General features: G+C 44.4%; 1 protein-coding gene across 10 annotated transcripts in view; it reads right to left on the bottom strand.

Annotated features, from left to right (window-relative positions):
- Positions 1-5,328: 5,328 nt before the first annotated feature.
- The window catches only part of LOC112246940 (kin of IRRE-like protein 3), a 56,093-nt gene continuing 46,079 nt past the window's right edge, over positions 5,329-15,342 (bottom strand). Inside the window, exons 5-15 of one of the 10 annotated variants that reach the window (XM_042304858.1) lie at positions 15,176-15,326; positions 13,917-14,022; positions 12,514-12,662; positions 12,154-12,281; positions 10,767-10,893; positions 10,405-10,505; positions 9,477-9,681; positions 8,496-8,603; positions 8,068-8,204; positions 7,800-7,919; positions 5,329-7,603 (exon numbers count right to left, since the gene is read on the bottom strand). In XM_042304858.1, the coding sequence (XP_042160792.1) occupies positions 7,106-7,603; positions 7,800-7,919; positions 8,068-8,204; positions 8,496-8,603; positions 9,477-9,681; positions 10,405-10,505; positions 10,767-10,893; positions 12,154-12,281; positions 12,514-12,662; positions 13,917-14,022; positions 15,176-15,326 (1,830 nt within the window). In that variant the 3' untranslated portion in view covers positions 5,329-7,105. The remainder of the gene's footprint in view (positions 7,604-7,799; positions 7,920-8,067; positions 8,205-8,495; positions 8,604-9,476; positions 9,682-10,404; positions 10,506-10,766; positions 10,894-12,153; positions 12,282-12,513; positions 12,663-13,916; positions 14,023-15,175; positions 15,327-15,342) is intronic. The other 9 variants (XM_042304862.1, XM_042304860.1, XM_042304861.1 and 6 more) reach the window with 9 other exon arrangements.

Genomic DNA, 15,342 nt, shown 5'->3' with positions numbered 1-15,342 from the left:
ATTTAATTTCTTTGCCACATTTTTTTTGCAGTTTTACTTTCGTGCCTTATTGCAAACAGGATGCATGTTTTCCAATATTTGTAGTATTTTTATTCTGTACAGGCTTTCTTCTTTTCAGTCTGTCATTTAGGTTAGTATTGTGGAGTAACTACAATGTTGGTGAGCCATCCTCAGTTTTCTCCTGTCACAGCCATTAAACGCTAACCGTTTTAAAGTCACCATTGGCCTCATGGTGAAATTCCTGTGCGGTTTCCTTCCTCTCTGGCAGTTTGGAAGGATGCCTGTATCTTTCTAGTGACTGGGTGTATTGATACACCATCCAAAGTGTAATTACTAGCTTCACCATGCCCAAAGGGATATTCAATGTCTGCTTTTTTAAAACTTTTGTTTTTTTTACACCCATCTACCAATAGGTGCCCCTCTACGAGGCATTGGAAATCCTCCCTGGTCTTTGTGGTTGAATTTGTGTTTGAAATTCACTGCCCGGAACCTTACAATTATCTGTATGTGTGGGTTATACAGATGAGGCAGTCATTCAAAAATCATGTTAAACACTATTATTGCACACAGAGTGAATCCATGCAATTTGTGACTTGTTTTTATTCCTGACCTTTGAGGTTTTCCATAATGAAGGGCTTGAATACTTATTGACTCTAGACATTTCACCTTTTCATTTCTAAAAACATAAATCCACTTTATTATGGAATATTGTCCGTAGGCTAGTGACACAATCTCAATTTAATACATTTTAAAATCAGAAAATAACACAAAATGTGGAAAATGTCATGGAGTATGAATACTTTCAGGAGGAACTGACAAGATATTTGAGTGACCGCTCTAACAATGGAAGTACATGTCCTCAAAGATGGAAGGCAGGCAGGAGGAGGTGAGATCAGCTGGGACCATTCTAGCCAATGAGAGGGCCAATACGTGTGTTTGTGCACAACAGGCCATAGAGATAGCTGTATGACTCATCTTGGAATCTGTGCCACTATAGTGTCTGTTCACACACGTAGCATGGGAAGCACCATTGATATCTCTAGGGTTGGGCGGTGTCCAGATTTCTATACCTTCATACTGTGCCATCCCAAAATATACGATATTACCAGCAGTGCAATTTATCTTATTTTTCTTTGTTAAATCCCCCCCAACTGAACATACCAGAATGTTGACAAAATGCTAACATGTACTATGGAATCCCCCATAGTGAATGCTAGGTAAATGCTAACGACTGCATGCAACGTCAGACAACCCAGCTCATAAAGTTATGGAAGTACAGTTGAAGTCGGACATTTACATACACTTAGGTTGGAGTCATTAAAACTGTTTTTTCAACCACTCCACAAATTTCTTGTTAACAAAGTCGGTTAGTACATCTACTTTGTGCATGACACAAATCATTTTTCCAACAATTGGTTACAGACAGATTATTTCACTTATGATTCACTGTATCACAATTCCAGTGGGTCAGAAGTTTACATACACCTAAGTTGATTATACCTTTAAACAGCTTGGGAAATTCCAGAAAATTATTTCATGGCTTAAGAAGCTTCTGCTAGGCTAATTGACATAATTTGAGTCAATTGGCGGTGTGCCTGTGAATGTATTTCAAGGCCTACCTTCAAACTCAGTGCCTCTTTGCTGGACACCATGGGAAAATCAACAGAAATCAGCCAAGACTTCAGAAAAAAAATGTGTACACCTTCACGAGTCTGGTTCATCCTTGGGATTAAGTTCCAAACACCTGAAGTTACCATGTTCATCTGTATGAACAATAGTACGCAAGTATAAAAACCATGGGACCACGCAGCCAGTATACCGCTCAGGAAGGAGATGCGTTCTGTCTCCTAGAGATGAATGTACTTTGGTGTGACAAGTGCAAATCAATCCCAGAACACCAGCAAAGGACCTTGTGAAGATGCTGGAGGAAGCGGGTACAAAAGTATCTATATCCACAGTAAAACGAGTCCTATATTGACATATCCTGGAAGGCCGCTCAGCAAGGAAGGAGCCACTGCTCCAAAACCGCCATAAAAAAGACAGACTACGGATTGCAACTGGACATGGGGACAAAGATTGTACTTTTTGGAGAATGTCCTCTGGTCTGATGAAACAAAAATAGAACTGTTTGGCCATAATGACCATCAAAAAGGGGGATGCTTGCAAGCCGAAGAACACATCCCAACCGTGAAGCACAGGGGTGGCCGCATCATGTTGTGGGGGTGCTTTGCTGCAGGAGGGACTGGTGCACTTCACAAAATAGATGGCATCATGAGGCAGGATAATGATATATTGAAGCAACATCTCAAGACATCAGTCAGGAAGTTAAAGCTTTTTCGCAAATGGGTCTTCCAAATGGACAATGACCCCAAGCGTACTTCCAAAGTTGTGGCAAAATGGCTTAAGTACAACAAAGTCAAGGTATTGAAGTGGCATCACAAAGCCTTGACCTCAATCCTATAGAACATTTGTGTGTGAGCAAGGAGGCCAACAAACCTGACTCAGTTACACCAGCTCTGTCAGGAGGAATGTGCCAAGATTAACCCAATTTATTGTGGGAAGGCTAGCTGGTGCGTTTGACCCAAGTTAAACAATTTAAAGGCAATGCTACTAAATACTAATTGAGTGTATGTAAGCTTCTGACCCATTGGGAATGTGATGAAAGAAATACAAGCTGAAATTAAAGTGGTGATCCTAACTGACGTAAGAGAGGAATTTTTACTAGGGTTAAACGTCAGGAATTGTGAAAACCTGAGTTTAAATGTATTTGACTAAGGTGTATGTAAACTTCTGACTTCAACGGTATCTCAAAGGGCAGTTTTCAGACCACAAAACTAATTTTAGACCACAGGGATCTTAGTCCAGGAGGGGATTGTCTCTGCTGCTGTTACCAAGAAGCTTGATCTTTTACGCTAATGTTAGCCACTTAGCATTATCAAGTTAGCAAAACCTGGCAATAATGTATTTGGCATGTCTTAGTTAACTTAATAATAGTAATAAGATATCTAACTGGCAAACAGTACATTTCCTGTAAATTGACCACTTCACTTAAAATGGAAATATTAACTTTTTTGGGTACCTGATCAAATTCACATAAATGTGAGTTATAGATCGATCATTCTGCTTGAAAGCAAGTCTAAGAAGCGGTAGACCTGTTCTATGTGGGCTATTTCTATGCCTCTCGTTATTAGGTTTTGTTTTTGCGTCTCCAACTTTCCGTTTTGTATAACAGCATCAAACCACTGAAACAATATTCTTGGTTATGGAAAATGCTGTATATTTCACAGATGGTGCAATGATTCTCTGCACTATACTATCTTATTTTGTTTGTCACACAAACTGAAATTAGGCAATTATTTAGTTTTAGCAACCAGGAAATGGTGAAGCAGGAGTGAATCATCTCACAAAGCTCCTGTTTTCTTTGTTGTGCTTCTTTGTAAACGAGCACTTGACTGGCTCAAACAGCTGTTTTGTGAAACTAGTACATGTAGGCTTCATAGTGAAAAATAATGTAACGGGAAATGATGAATGCAATCTGCTTTATCTATTACCTAGTGCATAAGTTGAATGCAGATATTTATTTAAGAAGTACAAATATTCAAAAACAACTCAATTGGAAAATCATACCGAGCGTATTTCTAAATACCCCAGGATACCGTATACTGCTCAAACCTAGCTATCTCCATTTTAAAGTAGTCAGTTTTCTTCTTCATTGGATGATTGCTCCCAACTCTTCGAATCCCCACCCAGTTGACTAATTTAAAATAGTGGAAGCCCTCAATGGCAATGCCCATGATACAGGGGTTATATCTATGATGAGTCCTCTGTGAAAATAGGCACACCTCTGATATAAAGTTGTTTTGGAGTAAGTTGCAGAAAGGCCACATGCTTCCACTTATATCAGTGCATTCCTAATAACCAAAGTATTACAAAACGTATATTTGATCAAATAAGAGGCACGTAGCAAATTAGCAATAAAATGTTTGTTGACCAAATTCGACACCTCATGGACTTATTTTCGTGGACAGATTTTGACCAGAGTAAAACCTCTCGCTTCGCCTCTTCCTCTCTGAGGGTCAATGGGCACAGTGCAATTTGGAGGTTCCTATCAATTCCTATAGATGCTTGGCCATTTTACTCACATTAGTATTCTAGGAGAACTCAATATACAGGCTAGCTAAAATGGTCTCCATTTGCCAGTTGAGCTGAGGGTGATGCGGGTCTTCACTCCCATACGCACGGCAGCTCAAGAAAATCAATTGGGTTTAGCTGTTTGCACAGAGCAACACAATGAGTTCATCTCATCCCTCTCAAACAGTGGACTTCTTATTGGACAATCCTGGTCCTGCTTTTAACTGTTCAGATTCTTCATTGGTTTTCTTTCACTCTCTATTTTGTCTTGTGTTTGTACATTTACTGTGACTTGAAAACCCAAAGATCTCCATTATGTTTGTAAATGATGAAGTGCTGAAGAGATTTTAATTGTTAAAGGTTGAAGATGTATTTTTTGTATTCCCCATTTTATGTAAAATATTTATGAATCCTAGACAATAAACATACTTTACCTGAATCTTCTGCATGTTAATTACCTCCTTTTGTAATTGACCGATTCGTGTCTCTATAATTGTTTTAATTAGATTTATTTTACCTTTATTTAACTAGGCAAGTCAGTTAAGAACAAATTCTTATTTTCAATGACGGCCTAGGAACAGTGGGTTAACTGCCTGTTCAGGGGCAGAACGACAGATTTGTACCTTGTCAGCTGGGGGGTTTTGAACTTTCAACCTTCCGGCTACTAGTCCAACGCTCTAACCACTAGGCTACCCTGCCACCCCATAATAGTTGTTGCATAGTAAGTATTATCTGAGTCTATTGTGGGGCCATGTCCCTTTACACAGCAGCCTGTTGTGAATGTGGAGCTCTCATAGCACTCATCTCCTCCCTGCTGTGACGAGCATGTCTATCTGGAGACGAGATGTAACAAGAGACCGAGGTGACATGACAAGCTGATATTGTCATATTATACCTAGCTTTGTCACAGCAATATCCTGTTACCAGGGGAGCTGGGCGTGTGGGTGTAAGGAGGTGGATACACAGACAGTAGGATATCTACAATCACATCTGTCTTCATTAAAAGCTACGCTCCACCACGGGAATAGGAGAATCAACATAGACAGCTCTTCTAATTTATGTATTCATCAACTTCGGTACATAAGCATCTTTGTTTGTACCTGTTCCCCCATGACATACGCACAACACACACACAGCACACACACTGCATCTCCTCACCGTGCCAATGTACAGTACAGTACTCAAACCACGCTGGTCTTTATCTGAAATGGTTTTATTTAAATATAAATATGTGTACAAAGTTACAAGCAACAATAGCTCATTTTTAGCAAATAAAATCCTTAATACATTATTAAAAAAACAAAATGAACCAAACCAACAAATAGCAATTAGTTGTGTTCCCAAAAAGCATAGTTCATCTTTCTGCATTCAGTGATTGATGAACAACGGAACAGAAGGAGAGAAATTGTGGACCCAAATAAAATCAATCAAGATATAGATTTATATGTATATATATAATATAAAGATACTTTACAGTAAATCAGCTTATAAGCTGTACATTAAGGCTTATATAAAATATAAAAATAAAGACGAGCGATGATCTTTTTTGAAATCACTTGGTTCACTTAGTGACGTTTGTTTTCCAATTGGGCCGACTGACCGGTTGCACGGCTATCGACACAAAATGGCAGTACAGGGTTCCAGCAGTGTCCAGAACCGGAATGCAACTGAGCCAGGTGCAGTAAGCAGTCTCTCAAACAAGCATAATGAACATGGAAAAGAAATGCTGAAGAGTTTCACTAGACACATCATCTGCATGCAACAGAGAAAGAATGGGCCTTCTTCACCCCATTTGTACAGTTGATCTAGTCAGTATTTCAGGGTAGTACTGTGTTTTTGTAAACATATTGAAGCTACTTGATTGTGTCATAAAGACTGGAGTGTGGATGGTGTCTGAAGAGGGACAGTTTCACAAGTAGAACCCATCTTAGCCTGTTCAAGTTGAGACTGCACCTTGAGATTATTGAAGTTCAAGATTGCCACCATTTTACAAACCACATTCTCTGATTGTTCTGGAAATAGCAATCTGGTAAACACAGAATCTTAGCAATCTGGTAAACACAGAAGTAATACAGTACCCAGAGGAATTCATCTCTATCCCTAACTCTTTCAATACACTGCTATGTACTGTAGCTCACCATCTTTGAGTTTTTCCATTTCCTTTTCTTGTCCTCCAGGGTAGAACGGTAACACACAGGCTGTCTCTCTATTAGGTGAAGGCCAGGATACACATTCTCTCCATACCTCACTCTGCTTTCACTCCCAGATAAGCCACACCCAAGCCAAACGTATTGTTTTGTAGAACGGTATATGGCTGCCATTGTGGAGCTCAGGCTTCTTTAAATGGATAGAGAGACACGAATGTGCTTAGAACTCCTTTCACATGCCGACAAACACCAAATGACCACAATGTGTTGACTTCTTTTTTTAAAAATGAAGACGTCTGTATTTTTTATTTTGTTCGTAGTCTGTTAGAAGTTCTATTTGTCTGAGCAGTCTGTTCTTTTTGAGAAATGTTAGCTAGGCTCCAGCATCCAGTTAGTTTAGGCCACCCAAAGTCATGAGATGCTCCTGTCTGGTGATTTACAGTTTGCCTTCCTCCCATCCCCTCACTGGTAAAACAAAACCAGTGCCATGACAGAATAGCAGGCTCATCTCTGAAGTAGCAGACACTGTAGTAGATTATTTATTGATGGGGAATGTGAGTGGCACATCACAATCATTGACTCCATTGGGGCTCAATTGGAACGCCATTGGGACTCCATTGGGACCATTCAATCCCAGAATGACAACTGAATAACAAATAAGGAAGGCAATCCCTGTCACCTACATCTCCTTCCAAAACGTGTCCAGGAGAAGGACCAGCCATCCAGTTCTCTCTCCTCATGTTAGTCTGGCCACACTTCCTATAGAGATGACCAATGCTTCCCCTTTACACGGCCCTCCGTGCTCCACCCCCTGTTCCATTGTCCAATCAGACGTGAGTCTGCATGCGTTGTGACGGCCGTCCGTAGTCGGACTGCTGGGAGGAGACCTGCGATGATGCATATGAGAAACGGGAGGAGCTAGACACCTTGCTGGCCTGGTCCGATTGATCGTAGGCGTCCACCTTCTCGTAGGAGGCGGGCTTGACGTAGCTGGTGAAGGCTCGGCCATATGTGGCGGCGGTAGGCAGGTAGGCAGAGCCGCTGTAGACTGGGTCGGTGGGGTAGATGGCTCCGGGCTGGGCTGCCGCTGCCTGCTGCTGCTCGTAGGTGGAGCGAGCCCCTGTGGTGGTTGCGTAGCGGTGGGAGAAGTCATAGATTCGGGGCTGTGTGGCTGCCACCACTGTGTGCTGGCCATACAGCGGGCTGGGGGAGGGCAGCTGGGATGGTGTGTAGACAGGACGGGGGTTGGGCACGTAATCTGAGAAACCACTGCGGATCACCCGGTCCTCGTGAGCATGCACGTTGTAGTAGCCATTAGTGGGGTCCTGAGGGGAGAGGAAATAACAACAGGGTGTTAAGTTGTTCAACCGCTTTTAAAGATACAGTATGTATATAGAGATTTCAGACTTTTTCAAAACACCCAGCAAAACAGCACATGCAACAAATGCTCAACAAATGATTGCATTTTTTCCCATGCATGTATATTGTATAAACATTGTATAAGTGAGTGTTTCTCCTTACGGTTTTTACCTTGATGTCGGACCTCTCGTCCTCGTCCTCCTCCAGCAGGTCACTGTGTTCCGTCCGGGACGTCCCAGGAGACTCACTGCTGTTGGGGGCCTGAGGGGGAAACAACAGGCCCTACAATTACAAAGGTGGAACATCTTAGACTCAGACGAACATGAGCACAACAAAATGACTGTACTGTGTATCATCACATCATCACAGTAATATATATTATATACTGTATATATGTTATATAAAGATGAAAAGGTATTTGAAAACCTACTGAAAGTGATTGAACGGAGGCATTTACCATCGGCTCCTTGACATCCTCCTCATCATCGTTGCCACGGGTAGCGTTGTGGTCGCTGTGCACAATCTGAACTCTGATGTCACTCTTTGAGAGGCGTGTGCACTTTTTACCTGTGAGGATTCAAAAGAGACAGGTGATTTAGAAACGATTCCAATAGTGCTTTTCATGCCTGTTGCCTTTCTAGAAAAGGATTTGATTGTGCTCCTTTCAGGAAGTTGAAACTAGCCATGCATCGCTAAGGGTTGGGGTCAGTTCTATTTCAATTCAGTCAGTTCACATTGATTGAATAATATTGAGTGAATGGTAATTTACTGAATGTCAATTCATTTCCTTGAATAGGGTGAGTTGACATGGAATGTAGCCCAACCCCAGTATGGCCCATATCTGACCTTCGACCTCACCTTTTCCGGTGTGCCTGCAGCAGAGAGAGACCAGGGTGACGACACAGATAAGCAGGACACACCCTCCGCCCACTGCCGCCCCAATGATGATCATCATGGGCAGGGCCTCTGTGAGAAGAGAGAGGAAAAGAGAGAAGTGTCAGGATCTTGCTACTGATCAGAGACAGACAGGCAGGACTAGATCCAGTCTCCTATTCTAACGCCACTCTACTAATCCCCCCCCAACTAATCTCTGCCAACGTCTGCTCCAATATAAATGCATCTGCAGTAAGTCTCATGGTCCCTCAGAAACACACCCACACCCACACACACACACACACACACTTAGAGCCCGCTGCGTCCCCACAGCCCCAGCTATTGTGTTTAATCTCTCTGGAAGAAGGGTAACAAGGCCTGACATGCAATGAAGCAATAGACAGTAATCTAATTAGAGATTCCAGGAGAGAGATACGGTGCACCACTCAACTCTCCCGAGACCCCGGCTGAGCTGCCTTGATGTAAATTGCTGGCGAGGACCTTATTTTTGGTGTCTACTGCAACAAAGTCCTTCCTTCCTTACCTCCGCCAACTCCAGTGTGCAGAGTGTGTGCGTGTGTGTGCATGTATGTGTGTGTGAGTAAGTAAATTGTGGTTTAAGTAAATTTGAAGAGGGTGGCTCTCACACACTTAGAGAGAGAGGGAGCTAAGGGACCGCCGGCAGCTCGGCCCCAGGACACCTGTGCCCTGATCTAATTGACTTTAGTCCCCAATCAATATCTATGTTATGGGCCCAATGTATTCATTAAGGCCCACCATCTGCTGATTAAATGATATTGATTAAAATAGTATTATTAAGATAAGCACTCAATTGGAGTTCTGCTTTGACCTCATCTAACCCCTCTCTCTTCCCAGCACCGTCTCTCCACAGTGCTCGTCTTAGTGAGATTGGTCATTCTGACTGTGTGAGATGATAGATAATAAGGACCCCTGTCCAGTTCCTACCCGTACCTTGCTCCTTGAGGGTGACCAGCGCGGTGCCTGTACCGAAGCGGTTCCATGCGGTGCAGTTGTAGCGGAGTAGGAAGTCCTGGGCCAGGGTCTCAGACAGGACCAGGGAGGACAGGACCCCGTGGTCGCTGGTCACCGTCTGGACAGAGAAACGACCGGAGGAACCCGAGGAGAGGGTCACGTCTCCAAATGTCCACACCTAGTGAGAAAGATGGGAGATGAACAACAGGTGAGTGGCTAGCAGCGCTGTCAAAGTTTAGATCAACCACTACTTCCCATGCTTAGATCAATCCCTCTAACCAACCACCCTCCTTCCCTCTCTCTTTCCTTCTCTCTATTTTCCTCCCTCTCCATCCACCTGGCTGACATTGCTAAGAGCCGTAGGTCTAAATTGCCTCCTATGTCTTGCCCTGGAGGTAAGCCCTGTCAGCCTCTAAGCCCTGCCAGACCTGTGAGGCTGTGTAAGATGCTCCTGTTGGTGCTGAAGCCTCTCTCCTGCTGCTAGGTAAGGTCAATGGGGTGCCTGCCTCTCACTCCCCCTCAGACCCTAATTATCCTCTGTCAGAGCTGCCCACGCACCCAGGGTCACCTGACGGGTCAGCCCACCGAGGCCTGATGGATGCAGCGCTAATTGAGCCATTTGGTTTGGCTGCAGCCTGCAGAAGCCCCCCCCCCTGTCTAGTTACCTTTCTGTTCTCTCTCACTCTCTCATCCACATTGAGTGGTGAAGGGATGATGTGAAGGTGGGGGGATTCAGTGTGTATTAAATGTGCACACGCTTGTGTGCGTGAGCACATGCACGCACGCACGCACGCAAGCACACACACACACACACACACACACACACACACACACACACACACACACACACACACACAACATTGAAACAGGAAAGACAGGAAAAGACAAGAGGCTCACTTACAATCTTGTCAGGCGGGGGGCTGTTTCCCACCAGGCACTCTAGCTTGCCCTTGGAGTGCTTGACAGCGTGCTGTGTGGCGTCCGCTGTAATGATAGGTGGGCCTGGAGAGAGAGAGAGAGAAAGTGTTTGTGTGAGAGAGTCGTGGGGGAGAGAAAGAGGGAGATTTTGAGACATTGACATTTCAAACATAGATGCATTGTCAGATGGTTGGCACATATGATGCTTGAGTAAACATTCTACATAGATAATAACAAATGTGCATCTTTAATATTCTACATCTAAAAGTCAACCAAAAACAACATGTTGAAAGTGATATTGAATTAGCCCTATTTTCAGACTATTGAGAATCATATGAGACTTACCGTTGACAGTGAGCGTGACGTCCCTCTCAGCCACCCCGATGCGGGGGACGATGGCTTTGCAGGTATACGTCCCAGCATCCTCCTGGGTGACAGCCTTCAGCTGTAGGGTGTTGCCATTACTGAGCACCTGGGGAGGGAGACGAGGGGTAGGAGGGAGAGGAGGGGTAGGAGGGAGAGGAGGGGAGGGAGAGGAGGGGAGGGAGAGGGGAAATCAGAGAGAGAGGGGTGGACAGGAGGGATAAGAGGAGAGGGAGGGGAGCGAGTGAGTGTCTTTTTAGCAGCAGTTCATTGGGGCAGTTGTTGCAGCAGAACGGATGTGGCCGTACGTACAGTCTCTCCAGCTCCTACACTCTGTTTCAGTTTAATTTAATGGTGGTGAAAATGCTGTGGATTTAATCCCAGACATGAAGCACTCCAGCCACTGCTGCTCTGACTCCAGCTACAGCCAGGCTCCTCTGGAGTGACCATGCTGCTGTGGAGATTGTCCTAATTAAAGGTTGCCGGCAGAGCATAACGTTATCATGGTGTGAGTGGGCCGTAGCCTTTAGAGGCTGCTACAGTTCCCTCTACACTTGCGCACTCGTTAGCTCATTGATCCCACCATTCCGTCAAGCTGGGATTAATCCATTTCCTCTCCCTCTACGCCCCTCCTCTCCCTCCCTCTGTCCTTTCACTCCCACTCTCCATTTTCTATTCAACCACAATTATAGAGTAACCTAATGAATCCATTACTGGTAGCTGTGTGAGGCGTGGTGGCCGCGGTGCGTGTGGATTAGAGAGCACTGCCTGTTCTTTTCTTCCGGAGAGCGTTGGTTCAGTCTGGGAGATGGAGATGACAGCGTGGCTTTTACAGCATCACCTGCTGTCCTGCAGCTCTCTTCTCTTTAGCGGTGGCGTTTTTAGCAAAAGCTGCCTCTGAAATCCAATGAAACACCGGGAGAGAGGCTCCCTGGAGATAGCGCTGATAGTGTTGCCTGGGGTGGGGTGGGAGACCTTGAACCAGGATGACGCAAACTAAAGGTGGAACTGGGCTGTTTGTAAGCTACCTCACATATTCCTCCCTAGATGTTCTTTGTGTTGTGTCTTGGTCCAGGTTGAGGAGCGGTTTGAGAAGCTGTTCTCGGAGTGGGATGTGAAATGTGTCGGCTGGTTTTTAACTAGTGTGTCTCAACTGTGGATGTGATTGATTTAGTGGTCACGTTGTTATGACAGAGTGTCACCTCCCCTGCTCTCAGCAGTGTGAGAACCTGACAGTCATCACATACACTGCCTCTGAAGGTTTAGCTCTGATGTCTGAGGGCTTTCTCTCATTACACACTTGCATCTGACACACACACACACACACACACACACACAGTATAAGTATTGATTGAGGTACTTGTCTTACCACGCTTGAGCCCTGTTTGGTCCAGGCCAGGGTGAGGGGAGGGTTGCCTGTCCAGGTGCAGGTGAAGGCAGCGTCCATCCCAATGTCCACGTTCATGGGCTTGGGCTCGGACAGCAGCCTGGGACCAACTGTAGAGGAGCCCAGGACACCATCATAACTAATACAGCCCTTATTCACCATTCATTATGACTTTATCATATCCCCTAAGGCATTTTCAAAGCATAAAGCACATTACACAGTATCCTCCAAAGACACAATAACTCTTGTGACGAGGGTGGACATGTGTTCACAGACACACTACTTGGATTACATTATAGGCTACTAGTACAGTACTATGATACACTGATGTGCTCCACTCACATTGTACATCCACCAGGGTGCTGACGTTGGTGCTGCCCACTGAGTTGGACACCTCACAGGAGACAGGGTCTGTGAAGTACGAGTGGTCTACCGTCACCTCCAGGCTGTCCCCGTTCGCCTCTGAGATCGGGACTCCTCCCTTGGACCACCTGGACCACCAGATCACCACATCACATAGGGTTAGAATGTCAATTTACCACATCACATAGGGTTAGAAGGTCAATTTCCCACATCACATAGGGTTAGAATGTCAATTTACCACATCACATAGGGTTAGAATGTCAATTTCCCACATCACATAGGGTTAGAATGTCAATTTACCACATCACATAAGGTTAGAATGTAAATTTACCACATCACATAGGATTAGAAGGCCAATTTACCAGCTCACATTGGGTTAGAAGGTCAATATACCAGCTCACATAGGATTAGAAGGCCAATATACCAGCTCACGTAGGGTTAGAAGGTCAATATACCAACTCACATAGGATTAGAAGGCAAATATACCAGCTCACATAGGGTTAGAAGGTCAATATACCAGCTCACATAGGATTAGAAGGCCAATATACCACATCACATAGGGTTAGAAGGTCAATATACCACATCACATAGGATTAGAAGGCCAATATACCAGCTCACATAGGGTTAGAAGGTCAATATACCAACTCACATAGGATTAGAAGGCCAATATACCACATCACATAGGGTTAGAATGTCAATATACCACATCACATAGGATTACAAGGCCAATATACCAGCTCACATAGGGTTAGAAGGTCAATATACCAGCTCACATAGGATTACAAGGCCAATATACCACATCACATAGGGTTAGAAGGTCAATATACCACATCACATAGGATTAGAAGGCCAATATACCAGCTCACATAGGGTTAGAAGGTCAATATACCAGCTCACATAGGATTAGAAGGCCAATATACCACATCACATAGGGTTAGAAGGTCAATATACCACATCACATAGGATTAGAAGGCCAATATACCAGCTCACATAGGGTTAGAAGGCCAATTTACCACATCACATAGGGGTAGAAGGTCAATATACCATCTCACATAGGGTTAGAAGGTCAATATACCAGCTCACATAAAGTTGGAAGGTCAATTTACCACATCACATTGAGTTAGAAGGTCAATATACCAGCTCACATAAAGTTGGAAGGTCAATTTACCACATCACATTGGGTTACAAGATCACTTTCGTTTACCAGAACATATTGGGTTACCATGTCACTTTGGGTCACTAGATAATTTTGAGTTGTGCCATAATGATAAAGTCCAAACTGTACCAACTAAAAGGATAATAGTTCCATAATAATGCAGTACACACTGACTCTATGAAAGAAATGAACCCAATAAAGTGTAGGCTGAGGGGCTGTTTTTTACCTGTATCCTGTGATCTCAGGGTTGGCAGAGGCAGAGCAGATGAACAGAACCTTGGCTCCCTCCATGACAGTCTGGGGCTGGACGGACAGGGTCACTGATGGGGGGTCTGCAGGATGGAGGGGAACATTACTGAGAGGTGAACATAGTATGTGTCATATCTATCACTATGGAGGTGGCACGACTTCCACCGAAGTTGGTTCCTCTCCTTGTTCGGGCGACATTCGGCGGTCGGCGTCACCGGTCTTCTAGACATCGTCGATCCATTTTTCATTTTCCATTTGTTTTGTCTTGTTTTCCTACACACCTGGTTTTCATTTCCCTCATTAATTGTTGTGTATTTAACCCTCTGTTCCCCCCATGTCTTTGTGTGGAATTTGTTGTAAGTGCTTGTGCACATGATTTCTGGTGCGCGTCGGGTTTGTACCCATATTGGTTATTTCTTTATGCCGTTGGTTTTTGTATTAAACTGCTCCGGCTATTACCTAGTTCTGCTCTCCTGCGTCTGACTTCCCTGCCACGAGTTACGCACTCCTTTACAGGAGGATTCTACAGTATATGAAGGCTGAATATGTGTCAGTCAAGGGAGAAGGAACAGGACAGCAGCACTAAAGGAAGCTCTGTGAACACTGGAGGTATGTGTCACTGAGCTAGGACCTATATGAAGGGGTGTGTTTGTCACAGAGAGGTTGGTGTATGAATCATTGAAGGGTGAGCGAGTGCATGTGCAGGAAGGCAGAATTAACCACTCTTCCATTAACTCTAAAGTGGTGCTGGGTGAAATGTATTTATTCAACCAAAGCCCTCAACTAATGCCTAAAGTATATAAATACATATATTATAGATGATATATGTGTATAGGCTACTACCTTGTCATTATTGGCAGTATATTTGTCACTATAAACTTTACCTATAGGACTATGTCCCAATATCCACAATAGCATACTGGTACATACTAAGTAGTATGCAAGTGTGATAGTTGGTAGTTGAATGTATTTAACTCTGAGTTCTCCGTCCTCTGACAGAGTGTTGTACCCAAGGTGTGTCCCCATCACTAGGACGAGGGCACTATAGAGGGTTGTACCCAAGGTGTGTTCCCATCACACGGGACGAGGACACTACGGAGTTTCGTACCCGATTGTGTCCCCATCACTGGGATGAGGACACTACAGAGTGTTGTACCTTAGGTGTGCTCCCATCACTGGGAAGAGGACACTACGGAGTGACTGTAGTGGACACTAAGTGTCACTGAGGACACTCACGCTGGACGTTGATGGTGACGGAGGTCTGGAGTCCGGCGGGGGCGGCGGGGTTGAGGACGCGACAGGTGTAGGTACGGCCAGAGTCCTTGTCCTCCGGCACCACAGGAAGCATACTGACAGCCAGTTCCCTCTTCCCATCCTCCATCCGCATCTAGGAGAGACAGACC

Source organism: Oncorhynchus tshawytscha, linkage group LG23 (assembly GCF_018296145.1).
Source record: "Oncorhynchus tshawytscha isolate Ot180627B linkage group LG23, Otsh_v2.0, whole genome shotgun sequence".
Classification (NCBI taxonomy): Eukaryota; Metazoa; Chordata; class Actinopteri; order Salmoniformes; family Salmonidae; genus Oncorhynchus; species Oncorhynchus tshawytscha.
This window is presented reverse-complemented; position numbering and strand designations above follow the sequence as displayed.